This window comes from Podarcis gaigeae, assembly GCF_964106915.1.
Source record: "Podarcis gaigeae genome assembly, chromosome: 1".
NCBI classification, from domain to species: domain Eukaryota; kingdom Metazoa; phylum Chordata; class Lepidosauria; order Squamata; family Lacertidae; genus Podarcis; species Podarcis gaigeae.
The window spans coordinates 120,906,362-120,925,306 of NC_139678.1; the positions used below are offsets into that span (position 1 = coordinate 120,906,362).

Below are 18,945 nucleotides of genomic sequence, written 5' to 3' on the forward strand. Positions count from 1 at the left end.
ACCCGTGTGCTAGAATGACAGAGAGCTTTAAATGTGCAGTCCAAAAGTTCTAGTATGTGGTTGAATCCCTCCCGCAAAACGCTGACTGTCTGGAAGCACCCTCACAAAAACAATCTGCATGTACCCAACCCAAAACTGGTCCTATCATTAGGCAGAGTGCAGCAAGAGGGTGCTGAAGGATGACCAATAGCAGTGAGATGTTGGGAGGGCGAGGCTGTGTCAGTCCTGTGCTCTGCAAGTTAGCCTGATGCTCCCATGTGCTTTCCCATCACTAGTGTTGAACTAAGATTGGTAAGCCTCTGCACACATAGTGTGGTGTGTGGGTCCCATTCTGATCTTTGCCTCAGGCAGCAAGCTGTTTTGGCATCAGCAGTTGTACATATTTTTTTTTTCAAATTCGCTGTGTCCAGCATTTAAGTGTTCTTTGCCCTTGCCGCAAAAACGGTATTTGTAGTTCCAGTGCAAAACTTAACTCTGGCTAGAATTGTACATTTAGATTTAAAATGGCTTACTAGGGAATGAAAATCTGCTTTCTGGCCCACATTAATATCATTCTCCATCTGTGCAAACAGCTGAGAAAAGCTCAAAGCAGGTTTTTTTAGTGTCCTGGGTTGAAATGCCTGGCGCGGAAGACAGTGGTATTGGACTTCCATGATATGACATTTGCCTTCATGCATTAACAGCTCTGTTTCATCACAGGAATGGTTAAGTGACAGGCCACAGACCACCTAGCAAAGAAGGAATTGTTTGATCTGCCCTGTGCACTAACTGAATGGTACAAAATTGCCTTGACCACAGTGTTCATATGGTGAGCCAAATATCAACACTTAAAATAAGCAGGCTTTCCAGATTAGATTATTTGGTTGAGTTTTAGGTAGCAGGTTTGAGTATTCTCTTGCCCTCCCTGATCATTATAATTAGAATATTGTGGATTTGTTGCTGCTTTATCCTTACCTCTAAATGACTCTTGAAATGGGAATTGCTTTTAGGAAACCTTTCCCAGATGGCAGTAGCAAAATGAGTATGATGTGAAGAACTCATGAATATCGCTTCCTCCTTGGGTGCAGCAGGACACGTCATGCTGGTAACTTGCCCTTCTCTGGCCTCTGTGGCTGTTCCCATCATGAGTGATTTGCTAATAAATGAAGGTTCCTGCCAGAACGTTTGGTTTTGTGACTGTAAGGCAAGAACACTGCTTGCTAAACTACTGACCTTTGGCAGTGTTTGACCCTTTAAGTGTTTTATGTGTATATATAGCTGACGCAAGCTTCAAGTTCAGATCCCAGTTTACAATTTCAGCTGCTCAGAAGAAAATGGAGAGAACGGTCTCAGCTGAAGTTTGCAGCCTCTGATGACACGAGGCGGCAGAAATCTGTTTGTACTCGAAGAAGGGCTTCTTCCCGCTTCACGGAAAGGTGATATCGCACGGATCCAGTGATTTGCGTACATGAAGCAAACTGGTCCGGTTAGGAGTCTTCATAGCACACGGCCTAAATTTAAGTTTGGCATTACAATTTGAAGCCCACAAACAGTTATCCAAGGGTAAATGGGTTGCTTAACAACTGCTTTGTTGCTATTTTATTATGGTGATCATTTTGCCAAAAGAAAATTTGGGGTTAGCTTTTACAGCCCAGCTCCCCATCAAGGGACCCAGTTACCCCCAAGTTCACGATCAGTCAGAGAGCAATAAGTGCAAGCAGGAACAAATTGAAGAAAGCACGGGAGATCTCTCCCCCCCACACACCTTTCTGTTGCAACAGTCTCTGTCCCCCCCTTTGCAAGGAGGTGAGGCGGAACCAGAACAAAGGTGTGTAACAATTTTTAAAGACTTCAGAAATTTTCCAGCCCCTTAGCCAAAGACCACCCCAAATCAAATGTAACAGAAAAGAAGTGGTCTACAGTAGAAATTCAAGAATATGACTTGCCTCCTGTCCGTCAAGATACCTGGTAATGCTTGCTCGCTTGCCTTTTCCTGGTTAGTCTGGGCCATTCTTTAGGAATGGTAAATACCTTGGGTCTTGAATCCATTGTCAGACCTATCCCTATTCATACACAGAAGATGCTCTTTTGACAGGTCTGCTCTACCTTTAGCCAGACCTGTTTTTATTTTGTAAGGGGTTGGCGAGAAGTTAATTTATTTACAGAATTTAACAAGTGATAAGAACTCAGCCAGTCTACTGGAAGAGGTTATATTTATTCACTTGTGTATGTTCATTTTATTTATGACGCCTTGGAACTTATAACAGTTTCTTCTGTTGGATGGTTTTACCTGGCGGACTGAGTTCATGCCTCTCTGGTCTGATGTTTTCACCTCTGCATTTTGCTTACAGGTTTCTCCTAATTTTACATCTCCTTAAAAATGTGTGTGTACCTTCCCTGTGCACTGCTTATGCTGCTGATTTCTGAGTATTGGAGGCAGGAGTGTAGTGTGGGGAGAGCCAGGTGTGTGTGTGTGTAGCCCCAGGAGCATGATTTTGAGGGGGTGCGAGCCAGGCATCCCCTCTCAGTAACCCCCACCTTGCTTGCCACCAGGGGTCTTGCCATTGTGCCTTCAGCCCCCTTGCTAAATGGCAGCATTGGGGGGGGGGATGCAGTGGTAAAGTTTGGCTGGTGCTGTGGGTTTTATTTACCTTCCGTGCCCAGCCCCTGGTCCTGCCTGGGGCGCATGTACACACCCTGGTCGCCCACGAAGGGTGCAACTCCACTGATTGGAGGAGCCTTTTCTGAATTGAAGCTTTCTTGACTCGAAACTTCATAAGAATTCACAGAAGAATCCCAGCAAGATATGGACTTCCTGTGGAGGGGGAATCACTTTACCCACTTAGCCATGTGGGGAGGTATTTTGACTTCCTGCTCATTTACTTGCTTGCCCTTCTCTTCCCACCTCTCAGTTTTTGGCCTCCCGAGGGGAAACCTGTAGAAAAGACATTTCCCCCAAGGATCATTTTTCTGGACAACTTAGTATCTGCACAAAGACTTAATATGATTGAATGTGAAAGAATGGTTCAGTTTAAGGTTGCCAGATTTTTTCTTTCATATATATATATATTTAACATATCATATATCATATATAACATTTCATATACATTAATTTTTAACATCTCATTTCCAACAATCCTTTAACATATTTTCTTATCTTATACAATGTTTTAGACTTCCACCAACCGCATCTGAAGATTTTTCAGTCTTTATCACTTAGTCTACATTTCTTAATTTCTCTATTACTTTTAATTGTCCTTAACTAATAACTCTCTTCATAGTCTTCTCTGCAATATTTCGCATAGTCCTCCTTACAAAACTTTTAGCAATCTGTTTATTACAATTGCTTTTCAAATAATTCAGATATTTACTCCAGTCCTCCAAGAATCTCTGGTCCCGCAGGATTTGAATCCTTTCTGTCATTTTATCTAATTCTGCATAGTCCATTAATTTCATTTGCCACTCTTCTTTTGTCTGTAATTCTTCTTGTTTCCATTTTTGTGCCAATAATATTCTTGCTGCCGTTGTTACCAGATTTTTTTCAATAAATCTGGGGACACTTTTCAACTTCAATTGATTTTGTATGGGGACTGATTTGTAAATCCGGGGCTGTTCCCGGGAAATGGGGATGTCTGGTAACCTTAGTTCAGTTGTCATGTATTAGTTGTCAGCTTTTCTTATTTTGTTTTATAAGGAAGAAACATCATTTCTGTGATCAATCTTTTATCTTACAATTTTCTGCATAATGTATGCAGAATACATGTGTAAAAAAACACAGGCACAGAAATATTTTTTTAAAAAAATCTTTTTTGGGAATTTTCATTAGACAAGCATCCCTGTACAAAGGTTCGCTCTTAAAAATAAACTGCTTGCCAGCCTTCCCTGATAGCTGGTTGGGTTATGACATGCTTTTTCTTTCATCTTCCAGATGAGAATTCACCAGCAAACTTCTGGGACTCCAAGAATCGTGGTGTGACCGGAACGCAGAAAGGACAAATTGTATGGCGAATTGAACCTGGCCCCTATTTCATGGAACGTAAGTTACACGGGTGATAGAGAACGTGCATATGAATAACGTGCCTTCTTGAGGTGACGTTTTTCAGAAATGCTTTGCCAGCATTGGTATGCCATGTAGTGTTTTGTTATAGAAAAGGGGGGTGGGAAAACTCTCTTTGAATCCTATTGCGAGAGAGATGGCAGCCATAGCAAGAACTCGTTCAAAATCAGCAGTAAATGAGTTATCAGTTCCTTGTTGGCAGAATAAAATGTGCTCATTCTGCAGCCAGTATAACATGTTAGGTGGATTGCGCAACATAAGATGAGAATAAACAGTGTGTCAGGAATTTATGCTGGTTTGTAAAGAGAAGGGCTGTAATTGAAACATAAATTACATGAGCAATTTCAGCTGTTAGGAAAATGTCTTGATAATTTCTTCTGTTGCTCATCTTTTTATGTAACTTGTGTCATGGCACATGTTAAAACTGAGCAAGTGAATAAGGGAATAACCAGAGCAAATAACTTTTTTATGTAAAAAAGCTAAATTTTAGAAATAAAGTAGTGCAGTCCTCTGGCTCAGTGCGGCCCAGGATTAAGTGCTAGTTTTATTAAAATAGTACAGGAAATGGAGCTGCACAATTGTGATTCAGTGACTCATTTTGGTCTGTCCTCTTTTTCATACGACCATCAGCTCAAATCTCACATGATCATCAAGTTGAAATCTCTGCAATTTGGGGCCTCCAATTTGGGAAGAAACATAAAAGGGTTAGATGAGCTTAGGCACTTCTGAACCTCATAAGGGGTGTTAGCGGAAGATATATATCCTGGACTTGAAAAGCTAGAGAGATGAAAGCCAAATCTGAAAGGCAAATGGCTAAATCAAACTTAGTCATCCACCCAGTTTATACAAAGCAGCTGACTGTTGTAATTAATTTTTCCTCCCACGTGGAAAACTGTGTTCTTCAGTTCTGTTTTTGATCATTTGGGGGACAAATAAAACAATTTACCTGAAAGTCTGTAGATGACGGCAGAGACAAGCTCCGAGACAGGCAGTAATATATAGAAAAACCAAATTTTGTATCACACCAAAGATTTCGGAAACTTCAGAAATTAATTTGTTTTCAAGTAATGAATGTTGCTCCCACCCCCTTTCTTTTGGGTGGTGGGGTATTAGCTGATTTAAAAGTATCCATCACTCAAAATCCCCTCATGATGTAGAATCATGGATTTCTCTGGCAGGAAGGGAACAAAAAAAGGCAACCTGGTCCAGACTTAAAAACAAGGATCTGCACCCTTATCAGATAAGGCAAAATTATATTCTGATTGTTTCTTCCTCCTTTCATTCAAAATACTGAAGGGAAAGGTTGAGGATGAACAATGAAGATGAGGTTGGCTTAAAGCGGAGTTTTCACAGGCTCTGCTCTCCCAAATACCGTATTTTTCGCTCTATAAGACGCACCAGACCACAAGACGCACCTAGTTTTTGGAGGAGGAAAACGAGAAAAAAAATATTCTGAATCTCAGAAGCCAGAACAGCAAGAGGGATCGCTCCACAGTGAAAGCAGCGATCCCTCTTGCTGTTCTGGCTTCTGGGATAGCTGTGCAGCCTGCATTCGCTCCATAAGACGCACACACATTTCCCCTTACTTTTTAGGAGGGAAAAAGTGAGTCTTATAGAGCAAAAAATACGGTATGTTTTTACACGCACTTGTTAGGAATGTGAATAGTAGCTACTTACTGTAGCCTTTAAGGCATAGGTGGCAAACCTGAGCTGGTACTAAGAGCGGCAAAAGCAGCAAGAGATAGCAGCTCACCTGGGCCAGAGCCCAGGCTGCTAGAGTGACACTAACTCTTGGCTGCTTATTATTATTATTATTATTATTATTATTATTATTATTATCATCATTTATTGAATTTATATACCGCCCTATACCCAGAGATCTCAGGGTGGTTCACAGAACAAAATCAAAATATATAATATATAATCAAAATAAAAGCAACAACCCAATAACCCCCCCACCCCACATTTTAAAAGGGCATAGGATGTTAATCATATCAACCAAAGGCCTGCTTAAAAAGGAACGTTTCTGCCTGAGAAGAAGAAGAAGAAGAAGAAGAAGAAGAAGAAGAAGAAGAAGAAGAAGAAAGTGGTAAAGGACACCAGGATGGTTAAGTCCAATCAAAGGCATTTATGGGGTTGTGGCACTCATCTCACTTTTCAGGCCAAGAGAACTCTGACGGAAACCAGAGTGCACAGAAACACCATTTACCTTCCTGCCGCAGCAAAACCTATTTATCTACTTTCACTGGGGTGCTTTTGAATTGCTAGCTTGGAAGGAGCTGGGACAGAGCAACAGGACCTCACCCCGTCGCGGGGATTCGAACTGCCGAAGTTCTGCTTGGCAAGCCCAAGAGGCTCAGTGGTTTAGACCACAGTGCCACCCGCGTCCTAAAGGTATATAATGAAGGCGGCAGGCGAACTTCCCTGGGGAAAGCATTCCACAGAGAAGGAGTCACTTCAGAGAAGCCCCTAGGCTTAATTCACAGCCTGTTTACTAAAAGCAAAATAGTGTATTTAAGGTCTTGCCCCGCAAGGGCACCCTCGTGGCATCTCTGCAAAATTCAGTTCCTCTGCCTACTCTTTTCATCCTTATCCTGTCACAAATAAGTTACATCCAATGCTCCACTCACGGGAACATGGGATGCTGCCTTATACTGAGGTCCATGTAGTTCAGTATTTGTTTACATTCTCTGGCAGCTGCTCATCAGGATTTTAGGCAGGATTCCTTCCCAGCCATACCTGGAGATGCTTTGCGATTGTTTGTGAAGCTTGTTTGTGAAGCTGAAAACTCTGCCGCTCAGCTATAAAAGGTAAAGGGACCCCTGACCATTAGGTCCAGTCGTGACCGACTCTGGGGTTGCGGGGCTCATCTCGCTTTATTGGCCGAGGGAGCCGGCGTACAGCTTCCGGGTCATGTGGCCAGCATGACTAAGCCGCTTCTGGCGAACCAGAGCAGCACACGGAAACGCCGTTTACCTTCCCGCCAGAGCGGTACCTATTTATCTACCTGCACGTTTAATCCACAGCGCCACCCGCATCCCTCACCGCTCAGCTATAGTCTGCCCTAAATTACAGAAAATTGATGCAAGCTTAGGAAGGAAACAGTTTGGTATTTTTCCCCTGCTACGTTTCTTTGATAAGCCAGGGCATGCAAGAAGAAGCGTCGCAAGATAAACCCCCCATCAAAATTCCCTCCTAGCTTCTTGAAAATTAATAATAAGAATATTATTACCATTATCGTAAATATTTAAGTGTGTTTGGGAAGGGAGTGGTTCTCTGCAACCTAGAATCCAAAGGCAGGCAGAATACAAACATGTGAATCTGCTGCACATACAGAGGGAGTTACTCAGGAGAGGACATGAAGGGGAGGTTAAAGGAATAAAGAATGGTGCAGCTGCCAAATACAATGTTCTGATCAATGTTGTGATGAGCTGGCGCCCTCAGGCTGTCACCTGCTGAAAAGGCGACTGACTTTGTACTTCCAACACTAATGCCATAAGAAGTGCTGGGAAGTGTCACTCTTCCCATTTGAGCGGAGAGTGAAAAGGTGCATCAAATGTCACATTCTTTTTAGCTATGGTAATTTAGCAGAGGAGAGCGGGGTGGGGTGGGGAGAGGACGGGGAAGGAGAAGACTGGGGAGACTGCCACCTCCCATCATACACAAGCGGTGGCAAATTGCTCTTTCAGATTACTGTTGCTTTTTTTCTGTCACACTTTCGATCTGCAGAGTCTTTTTGCTTCCTAGCTTCTGTTTGCAGTAAGTGAATCAAACTGAAGAGGGTAGTGGGTTGCTGGGTCAGCCCTTCCCAAGCGTTTCCGTATCCAAGCAGGGGGTCTTGGCTCAAGTTCTGTGCTCTTAAGTCTGCACTGTCTTGATAAATAGAATGTTGTTTATTGCATTTTGGTTCCCTTTGTTGTCACCTGATTATTACCTGTGTGTAATTTTACAGAGCTGTAAGTCATTTATGGGTGGCGCTGTGGTCTAAACCACTGAGCCTAGGGCTTGCTGATCGGAAGGTCAGCGGTTCGAATCCCCGCGACGGGGTGAGCTCCCGTTGCTCAGTCCCTGCTCCTGCCAACCTAGCAGTTCGAAAGCATGCCAAAGAGCAAGTAGATAAATAGGTACCACTCCAGCAGGAAGGTAAACGGCGTTTCCGTGTGCTGCTCTGGTTCGCCAGAAGCGGCTTAGTCATGCTGGCCACATGACCTGGAAAAACTGCGGCCAGTAAAGTGAGATGAACGCCGGAACCCCAGAGTTGTACGCGACTGGACTTAACTGTCAGGGGTCCTTTACCTTTAAGCCATTTTGAGGCATTTTAAATCATATACAAAGCAATGAATAACAGAGGGTGGTGGAAGTGGGACAAGGGTTGCTTTTCATTAATAAGCTCAGCCATCTGTAGAAAGCATCCCCTTTTTAACATGGGGGGGGGGGCAAATGAGTGAAGACAAGAAGAAGACCTATTTGAAAGCACACAAACACAAAAATGGCACTAAAGCAGCTGGACTTTCAGTAAATAGACTGGCTTTCTGGGAATCTTATAATATATATATATATATTATTCCCAGTGTTTACAACAGCCTTACTTAATACTGATTCCTCAAAAATCCCCACAGAGGGATGCACCAGTATCTCCTGGTAGAATAAAGAGATTTTTGTTGTTGTTTAGTCGTTTAGTCATGTCCGACTCTTCGTGACCCCATGGACCAGAGCACGCCAGGCACTCCTGTCTTCCACTGCCTCCCCCAGTTTAGTCAAACTCCTGTTAGTAGCTTTGAGAACACTGTCCAACCATCTCGTCTTCTGTCATCCCCTTCTCCTTGTGCCCTCAATCTTTCCCAACATCAGAGTCTTTTCCAGGGAGTCTTCTCTTCTCACAAGATGGCCAAAGTATTGGCGCCTCAGCTTCAGGATCTGTCCTTCCAGTGAGCACTCAGGGCTGATTTCCTTCAGAATGGATAGGTTTGATCTTCTTGCAGTCCATGGGACTCTCAAGAGTCTCCTCCAGTACCACAATTCAAAAGCATCAATTCTCCAGCGATCAGCCTTCTTTATGGTGCAGCTCTCACTTCCATACATCACTACTGGGAAAACCATGGCTTTAGCTATACATATATCATAAAATATAGAAGACATCGAAAATGAATGGAAGATTTCTGGAATATCATTTTTTTAAAAAAACAATTAACGAAGATATTTGGTGTCTCCAGAGCTCTTCTTGCTGCTTATGTGATCAATGCTCATTAATTGTTTCATGCAGAGACCATTTATGTGATTACTTTCCCCAATTGGTTTGCTCAATCATTGAAGCGCTGCTGGAAATGGAACCATTTGCAGAGAAGCTTTAAGTACATTTTCTCTGATCCTCAGTAAAAGGAAATACGAGGGGTGGCTGCAAATTGTCACATTAAATATTGTGCATGGACTTTCACATGGAGAGGTGAAGAAACCTTAAATAAATGCAAACACCCTAACCTACTGTCAAAGCAGCTATAAACTCCAATGGAATACATCAAAGCGATTAACAAAAATTCTCAGTTAAAACTGGTGGCCTGGGCTGTTTAATGTGTCCCATTGACTCTGAAGAGTATGAAGTTGCCTGAGTTTATTATCCATTTGTGTATTCATGGAGCTGCACACAGGGCCATTTCTAGGTTTTGTGGAGGCCCCAGGCAAACTTCCCTCAGTTGGTTCTTCTCCCCCCCTGCCACGCTACTGCAGGCAGGATGCCCATGGTGGCGGCAGCATGCGTGGAACGTTGAGCATAGCTTCCCGCCCCTATGCTCCTATGTGATGTCACCATCATCTGAAGTATGCCAGCCGTGCACCTGATGTACCTGCAGAAGACATTGGGACCATGCTGTATGGCCCAGACATTTCCTCCTCTGCAGCCACATCAGCTGTAGTGACGAACTTTTTCCAGGGACCTTCATTTGCTGCATGCTGGTGCAAGTATACTGAGCAGAGGAGCTAGCTAAGCCCGTACATAGAATTGCCGTGGTTGGATGAGACTGGAGTTTTTAACCAGAGAGACATGATGCTACTCTGACTTCACAAAAAATCTCTCCTGAGTATTAGGGGATCCTTTGAAAAAGGCTGGAAGGTGAGGTGGGAAACGTCAATGCAAAGGGAGAATCACCAAAAATTGGGCTAGGGCAACTTGCGTGAGTTCCCCTGTGCCACATACTTGACCTTTCCTTCTGATTTTCTGCTTCTGCAGCACTGAATACCACCCATTGTCTTGTGATCATTTGTTTTAGAAGGCTTTCCACATTAACTCTGTAGTTTATGGTAGTTCTAATGGTTTTTCACCTGGTCTGTCATGCTACATCTTTGTTTTACAGCTACTGGCCATGATTTACAGTGACCTAAAACTTCCCACATTGTTTAATGTACTCATATAAAACATATGAGTACATTTGGTTCCTTTTTTTTTCACTTTAGAAGCCAAATGATTCATTGCTGCTGTAGCCTAAAGTTGTCAGATTCAAAGCTTCAGCCATTTCAGCTAAGCAGATGTTGAAACACAATGACAGCTCTGTCGTTTATGGTTTTTATATTCCTCTTAATTAATTCTTGGGACACAGTCATAGTAAATATACAACAACATCTTCTATCTTTTGAAAATGGAAAGAACACACACCATGTTTTGTTTGGGGCTGGGATCTTGAATTAATGTTTTGGCTCCGACTTTATCAGACCTATAAATCCAGAGCACATACTTCAACATTTCTATGTCCCTGTGTTTTGATTACAAGTTGTGAATCAATAAAAACTGCAAAGGCTCTGGCTTCTATCTGATAAAAACTTATTGTAAGACCTAACTAGATAGATAGTGAAAGTTTAGCCTTGCAGGAATGAGCTTTGGTTATTTTTCTAGGGTGCAGCTCAGTGTTGTTTATTGGCACCTTATCTTGGCTCTGAGCCTTTCGGGTCCTCTGCTGCCTTTGTGTGTGTTTTTATATTTATGGAGGAGGAGGTTGGTTGTTTGTGGCCTGAGTACATTTCAGTGAGCCATGCTTTTGTTGCTCCTCTTGTTTGCTCCCCCCCCCCCTTCAATAATAGCTCTGTGCCACTCAACTCAAATATAGCTTGGAACTGGAGCTGATAGCATCCTTGCAGAAACTGCAATGGGCCTTGTGTTTCATGCAGCAGTTGTGGAAGTCAGGACAATGTAGCCCAATCTGCCAAATATGGTTTGGTTTTTTTAAAAAAACAACAACAACCCCATGCTCTAGACCAGGCTTCCTCAAACTCGGCCCTCCAGATGTTTTTGGCCTACAGCTCCCATGTTGCCTAGCTAGCAGGACCAGTGGTCAGGGATGATAGGAATTGTAGTCTCAAAACATCTGGAGGGCCGAGTTTGAGGAAGCCTGCTCTAGATTCTAGAATTCCACTTCTGAACACTAGATCCATAGAAATTTAAAGGGGGGGAAAGTATCTTTTGGCCTAGGAAGAACTCCATTCTGAAATTTTTATTGTACAGGCAGGATTCAGTCTGGACTATCAAGAGCCTGCAAGTGAAGACAGCTGTGGATAAGTCATTCAGGATCCCAGACAGAGCCCAGTGGGGCAGACAACTTGTTCTAACATGAATCCATCTTAGTTTTGTGCCCCATGGGCATTAACTACCCTCGTGTGGCTCTGTTTCCTTGCTGAGGAGCTCAAAGCCTTAAAGGGCATCTCTCTGACCCAGAGCATTCCACTACTTGTCTTATGCCAGGCATAACGCCTATGTTGCTGAGGTGGCTCAGGGAAGAGGCTGACGCCTCAGTGGAACTGGACCTGAGAGACACAGGCTCTGCAGGCTTGAAAGTCTCAGCCTTGGAAGGTTCCTGATTGTTTGGCTTGGGCCCAATGCTTTCTCAATCTCTTCCTCCTTCATGTCTTGGTTCCTGCTGGACTTTGAAATCACGACATATTGTTTCCTGATCAGTACAGGGGTAATAAAGCTGTTGCAGTTGAGGATACTGGGCTTGGGATGTATAATAGTAGGAGGGGTGCCAACTTGAATAAAATATTGGGGGGAGGGCAGTTAAGCCCCGCCCCACATAATTGATCACATGACACAGTGCGTGCATGCACACCATTTCAAGGGCAATACCCATCGACTTGTAGGGGCTGCCCCCTCAAATAGGAGTTGGCTCCTGTGAATAGTAGGGTTACAGGTAAGGGTGCTTGCAAACCACCTACGAGAAAGAAAGAAAAAAATAAGGAATATACCAGGGGTCTCCCTAGCAGCAGTATGCTAATTGTCACAAGTCTTTAAGAGGATCTTTTAATAGAGTAACAGGTATTATCTTTCTCAAATGGTTGCAAGTTGTTGCATTGCAAGCCCTGTGTTCCCAAGCAGCTGTTCCATTGACATCAGTAATGCGAATCTTTCATGAGTTCTGCATACTCTTACACCACCCTTCCATTATTTCCCCCCCCCCCCAGCTGAAATAAAGATCTGCTTTAAATACTACCATGGTATAAGCGGAGCCCTGCGAGCAACAACTCCATGTATCACTGTGAAAAACCCTGCTGTGATGGTGAGTATCTTTTATTCATTGCTTGACACCGAGCCAATCTGTTTTAACGCTAACATTAAACTTGCTAATTTAGGTTGGCATCTGATATTTTCCAGTAAGTTATCTGATCTAGTGAGGATGTCAATGGGAAGATGTGATGAGTGAAATCCTTCCATTGTCACTGAAGTTAATTTCACTTATCACATCGTCAACTGAAGCTGGTGGCACAGACTTCAGTGTGTCCAGGATTTTATCACTTTGTTTTAATTCTGCATGTTGAATGAGCTACCCTTGTGGTCCTGTTCTCTGACTTAATGCATGCCAACTCTACTATTGCCCATAAATATTCAGTATGGTCACTGGCTGGTGTGTTCCACAGAGAGATGCTTTGTTCTTTGTTGAGTAGGCTACAGCAAATTACAACCATATTTCTCTCTTCCTCTCTCCCCCCATTGCTACATGCCATGGTAAGCCAAACTACCCAAGAACAAACCTTGGCTGCAACGTGTGGTTTTAAGGAGACAGCTCAACCACAATCCTGGGTTCAGACAACACACTAGGGCAGGCCTTGGCTTAGCTCAGTGCCGGAGTAAAAAAAGACCAGCAAGGAAAACATTCATGCAATTCCAGTAGGCCGCAGCTGATGATGATGATAATTTATTATTTATACCCAGCCCATCTGGCTGGGTTTCCCCAGCCACTCTGGGTGACTCCCAACAAAATATTAATATTAATACAGTAATAATAATAAGGCGATAAAAGATCAAACATTAAAAACTTCCCTAAACAGGGCTGTCTTCAGATGTCTTCTAAAAGTCAGATAGTTGTTTATTTCCTTGACATCTGGTGAGAGGGTGTTCCACAGGGCGGGCACCACTATCGAGAAGGACCTCTGCCTAATTCCCTGTAACCTCACTTTTCGCAGGGAGGGAACGGCCGGAAGGCCCTCGGAGCTGGACCTCAGTGTTGAGGGCTGAACAAGCTTGCTTTTCCATGTTGTGTAAACTGCCTCTCTTCTCCATCTCTCTCACACACATGATAAAAAAATAAACACTTAAGAAGGCTGTGGGAGCTTATCTCTCTATAAGCCTATTTGTCATAGAAATAACCCTGTCAGGAATATGCAATTTGTTGCTTACAATGATTTTTATTTAATTTAACTCAGTATTTTTATACTGCCTTTCCGGGTAAAACACTCGCTCAAAGTGGCTCAGGTGAGTGCCATTGCCATTCTAAGAGAACGAGGAAGGTGTTTGTGGTGAGTTCTGGCACCCCTTTTTCTAGAAAAACAGCAGTGGGCGGTCTGTCATAATTCTGTTCCCTTGTTATAGATTCTTTCTCTAATTTACATACTACTTTCACATTCAGAAGTGACCACATTAATTTCCCCCTCTTTTCAGATGGGGGCAGAGGGCACTGAAGGTGGTTCGGCAAGCCAGCACTCCCGAAAATTAGTTAGCTTTACACTCTCAGGTAAGAATACTTTTAAATTCTGTTTTCCTTTTTTTTTTTTACACTTTAAATCAAGGTATTGTGAACTTGTGTTTTAGGAAATGTTGCTCATTCTGTAAACTTTGGGGGAAGGATATAATGTGTGTGTGTGTGTGTGGTTATAGTAAGGGCTTTTTTCCCAGCCAGAACTCACCAGAACTGAGTTCTGGCACCTCTTTGTTGCATTCCAGCATCTCTGTAGTGTTGTGCTGCCATCCCCCTGCACGGAACTCAGGGCTGCACGACAGAGGTGTTTGGTGGCATGGCGCTCGGGGCTGCGGGTGGCAAGGCGATTGTGGTGGTGCAGATGTCGGGGGCGCAAGTGCCCCCCACCCCTCGACGGCAGGGTGAATGGGTGGAACTTTGGGCTGGTGCTCTGCCCCAGAAAAAGCTGAACAACAAAAAAAAAAGCTCAGCAAGTTCCAGGCACCTCTTTTTCTAGAAAAGAAAGTCCTGGTTATAGGCATCCAGTGTTGTGTTGTCCACCTTCATTCAGGCAAGGACATTTTTTGCTCCAGCTAGCAGTGAAGAAAGGGACGCGGGTGGCGCTTTGGGTTAAACCACAGAGCCTAGGACTTGCCGATCAGAAGGTCGGCGGTTCAAATCCCCGTGATGGGGTGAGTTCCTGTTACTCGGTCCCTGCTCCTGCCAAGCTAGCAGTTCGAAAGCACGTCAAAGTGCAAGTAGATAAATAGGTACCGCTCTGGCAGGAAGGTAAAACGGCGTTTCCATGCGCTGCTCTGGTTCGCCAAAAGCGGCTTAGTCATGCTGGCCACATGACTTGGAAGCTGTATGGCAGCTCCCTCGGCCTATAGGGCAAGATGAGTGCCGCAACCCCAGAGTCGGCCACGACTGGACCTAATGGTCAGGGGTCCCTTTACCTTTACCTTTAGCAGTGAAGAAATGGAAACTGTGGCAAGCCCTTCTGGCTCCCAGTCTAAGCATCACTGAGGACCTGCATGTGAGATGAGACAAAGGGATTTTTCTCTTACCTGCCGCTCCCTCTGGACCTGACACAGAGCCCAATTTTGCATGTACAGCCGCACTGATTCACCTCTGAGAGTTGGTTAGTGTTCCTGTGGCTGCATATTCACTTCGGATCCTTCCTTTATGCAAGGAACGTGCTCTGCAAGGTCAGGAGTCTTGTTCTGTATCTATCTGATATTATATGTGAGCTGACAGGTGAAACAGCTATCTTAGAGGGTGGAGGGGACATTTGACAGGCACCCAGAGATGGTGAGCCAGAATGTTCAGCTACGCTGCTGACACTTTTTCAGCTCCCTGGACAGATTAACCTCCTTGTTCCAAAAATGGTTCTTCTGCTGAAGTATGTTACTCAGTATAAAGATATCAAAATTAAAAGCAATGGCGCAGACCTTATCAGAACTTGAAGAGCAGTTAGCAGAATGGATTTATTTCATGGAGTGCTTTTGTTTTTGTACAGAAAAGAGTTCAGAAACGGGGGTCTTTTGAAGTGCTTTATTTCTGTGGTGTTTCTAAACTGCAGACATTGCTGTAGCTGAACTCTGAAATCTGTCCATTAACATGACTTTTCTACTTATATGTGTTGAAGGACAACCTGGAGAAGTGCAGAATTTTGTATTTTGGGGCTTTTGCTTCCCATATCGCGCTCTCTTGCTCTCTCTTGTTTATACGCACATTTATCACTGTTGCTATTTTAACATTTGCTCACTGCTGATAAAACCCCAGATCAAACACTAGCACATTTACCCCGTCGCATATTTTACACAGGTTTCTAGAATGTCTTGATCTTCCCCTGAATTTCCATTGCTAACACCTTTTGTCTCTTTGCTGGGAATTAATGTTTCCTCTATTATTAGCACACCATTTTTTTTTTTTTAAGAAAGTAGAATAAAATAAGCAACGGTTATGTGTTTCATGAGAGGTAGCTATGTTAAGCCTAGTTGCATAAATAGAATTCTTTTGCCTCTAGCCAGGAAGTTGGTATAATTATCCCACCCACTAATTTGGCTATCTCCAGGGCTTTTTTTCACTGGAACTCAGTTCTGGCACCTCTCAGGTGGGCACCATTGTCATTATAAGAGAATGAGGGAGGCCCTCGTTCATGGTGAGTTCTGGCACCTCTTTTTCTAGATAAATAGCATTAGCTACCTCCAGCAATATGCAAATAAATCCATGTCTTAACCAGCACATCAACACTGTGCAGATTAATACACTGAACAAGAGGCGGAGCCATAACTATCTGGTAAAGCACATGTTTTGCATGAAAGCAAGTCTCAGATTCATTCCAAAAGCCACAGGCAGTCAGTGTAGACAATATGGAGTTAGATGGACAATGATCTGACTTGGTATAACACAGCTTACTATGTACATAACAATCTATTCTACCAACTACCTAACATCTGAACAAACAACATGATAGCACAGCTATGAGACAGCACAGCTATGTCATTCCCATAAAGGAATTGACATTTAAAAATTTCAGTTGTGTTTTAACTGTGGATAACCCACCCATTTGAACTTCCTGTGTGTTCTTAGTCATTTTTATGGCTACAAACTACCATTAAAATGTTTATTTTTAAAAATTGAGATGGGTATACCAAATTAAGAAACGATGGACAAAATGTACAACCATATCGACACAGTATTAAAAATCTAACACAGCAGTACAATTGGAGTTTGCTTTTGTTTTTTGAAGAAGTTAGCAGATGATACATGTGAAAGAAACTGAACTTCATGTTTTAGGGTGCTTCTCCATTACAGTTGACATACTTCTTTTGGAAGTCATATGTGGTGTTAAATGTCTCTGTTCTTTATAAATATTATTTGCCACCCTCAAAAGCCAAATTGTGCTCTTCTGACTGAATATAGAATAACTGATGCAAGATAATGTCTGCATGCTGTAGAATTGATGTTTTGTTTTGTATGTGTACTTTTCCAACAATAAATATTGAAGCCATGTTGAAGCCTGCCTATCTGTCAATCTGTCCTACGCTGTCAGAACACTTGGTGAAAAGCTGGATAACAAAGTAAAGGCATTTGGTGAAAAATAATTGGCGCCATGTTTTCTGTTTTTCCTTTTCTGTGTTTTAAAGACATTAGGGCAGTTGGACTTAAGAAAGGAATGTTCTTCAATCCTGATCCTTACTTAAAGATGTCCATTCAGCCTGGAAAAAAGAGCACATTTCCTACATTTGCTCACCATGGCCAGGAAAGACGGTCTACTATCATCAGTAACACAACCAATCCTGTTTGGCACAGAGAGGTAATCAATGGCTTTCAAGGAACCTCTCAGTATCTCTGGTAGAAATTCTTTCTTTGGGTTATTGCTGACAAGAGTTCCTACACCCTGTTTCTTAAATTCTAAGTGCATGTCTGCCCTCCAGTATTGTCTGGGGAACAAAAATCTGTTCTGTCACTAGTCCACTGGAGCCTTCCCAACTGCATTCTGCTTTATCCAGGAATATAGATTCAGACTTCCCGTTCATATGAAAAGTAGGCTAATTGGATTATCTTTTCTTAGAACAAAACTCTCTTATTCCTTTGCATTACGTGCTGTTTCCTTGTGCCCTATGTTCTTCTTGGTGACAAAAGATCTAACAATGGTAGTTCATGAGGCTGCTTGCATGTTTGGCTAAGATATATTCTGTGGTTTTCCTGCCAAATATTTTGGGGGACTGTTTTGTACCCCTGAACTCCGGTGTTGCTGAGCAAATCAAGAGTTGCTATATTTGATGTTGATTGTGATATGAAATATATGTTTGTTTTCTTATTTCCAGAAATATTCTTTCGTAGCACTTCTAACAGACGTCTTGGAAATTGAAATCAAAGATAAATTTGCGAAGAGTCGGCCGATCATCAAGCGTTTTCTTGGGAAGCTTACTATACCAGTCCAGAGACTATTGGAAAGGCATGCAATAGGGTAAACAAATACACTTTCATTGTTCATTTTAAATCAGCCAAGAGGAAAAGGAAGTTTGCCTTTCCCTAACAAAATATAAATAATTTAAATTTCAATTACCAGGAAGCCAAGCATTTTTGTAAACTTACTGTTTGATTTAAATCTTGCCTCAAAGTATTCTAGGAATTCAAAAGTTTTTGCTCTTTCTATCAGTAAAAGTTTTTCTCTTGTAAAAGCTATTTCACTCTTTCTATTTATCATTTGCTTATAACTACTTTGAATACTTTTTGTGTGTCAAAATATGTTGAGTTGTGGGAGAACAGGTTCATACAGTGGTGTGCAAATTTATTCAGAACATTTATATATTTTTTCATACCATTCAAACACTTCAGACTATCTTCTTATTAATTAGAAAGATGCAACTAATTTCATTGAAGATTAGGACAGCACTAATATTTTAATGCATCCCATGCTGTCTCTAAACGTTAATGAACCTTTTGTCACATTTATGTTATAGTCTACGGTGACTATTCTATTAAATGTGTAAGGTTCACTTGCTTATGATTCTATGATTCTATGAAGAGTTGCACAAGAATATATCTTACCTAATGTCAAATTTTCAACCTACAGTGATGATGTGCTATAAATGTTGAATAACAGGTTGGGGATGAGTGTATGCTGCAGTTGCTTTCCCAGATTTCCCAGACATAGCCAGTATTTGGTCCTCATAAACAGTGTCAGGGTGTAAAACTGCTGAAATGTCCAGGAAAATCTGGATGTAGCCCATGTCGGAAGTGAGATTTGGCACACAAGAAAAGCTCAACATGGAATTCTGCTAAATATTGATCCATATAGTTAGGGAAGTTTTTAATGATTGATGTTTTAATGTATTTTTAATCTCTGTTGGAAGCCGCCCAGAGTGGCTGGGGAAACCCAGTCAGATGGGCGGGGTACAAATAAATTATTATTATTATTATTATTATTGTTATTATTATTATTATTATTATTACTGCTACTAC

General features: G+C 42.4%; 1 protein-coding gene across 7 annotated transcripts in view; it reads left to right on the top strand.

The window, feature by feature from the left end:
• The window catches only part of HECW2 (HECT, C2 and WW domain containing E3 ubiquitin protein ligase 2), a 179,211-nt gene that overhangs the window by 80,983 nt on the left and 79,283 nt on the right, over positions 1-18,945 (top strand). For 5 of the 7 annotated variants that reach the window (XM_083703869.1, XM_083703870.1, XM_083703865.1 and 2 more), the window contains 5 exons: positions 3,908-4,015; positions 12,479-12,573; positions 13,953-14,025; positions 17,121-17,290; positions 17,805-17,947. In XM_083703869.1, the coding sequence (XP_083559995.1) occupies positions 3,908-4,015; positions 12,479-12,573; positions 13,953-14,025; positions 17,121-17,290; positions 17,805-17,947 (589 nt within the window). Of the gene's footprint in view, positions 1-977; positions 1,085-3,907; positions 4,016-12,478; positions 12,574-13,952; positions 14,026-17,120; positions 17,291-17,804; positions 17,948-18,945 lie in introns of those variants that run through there. The other 2 variants (XM_083703867.1, XM_083703868.1) reach the window with 2 other exon arrangements.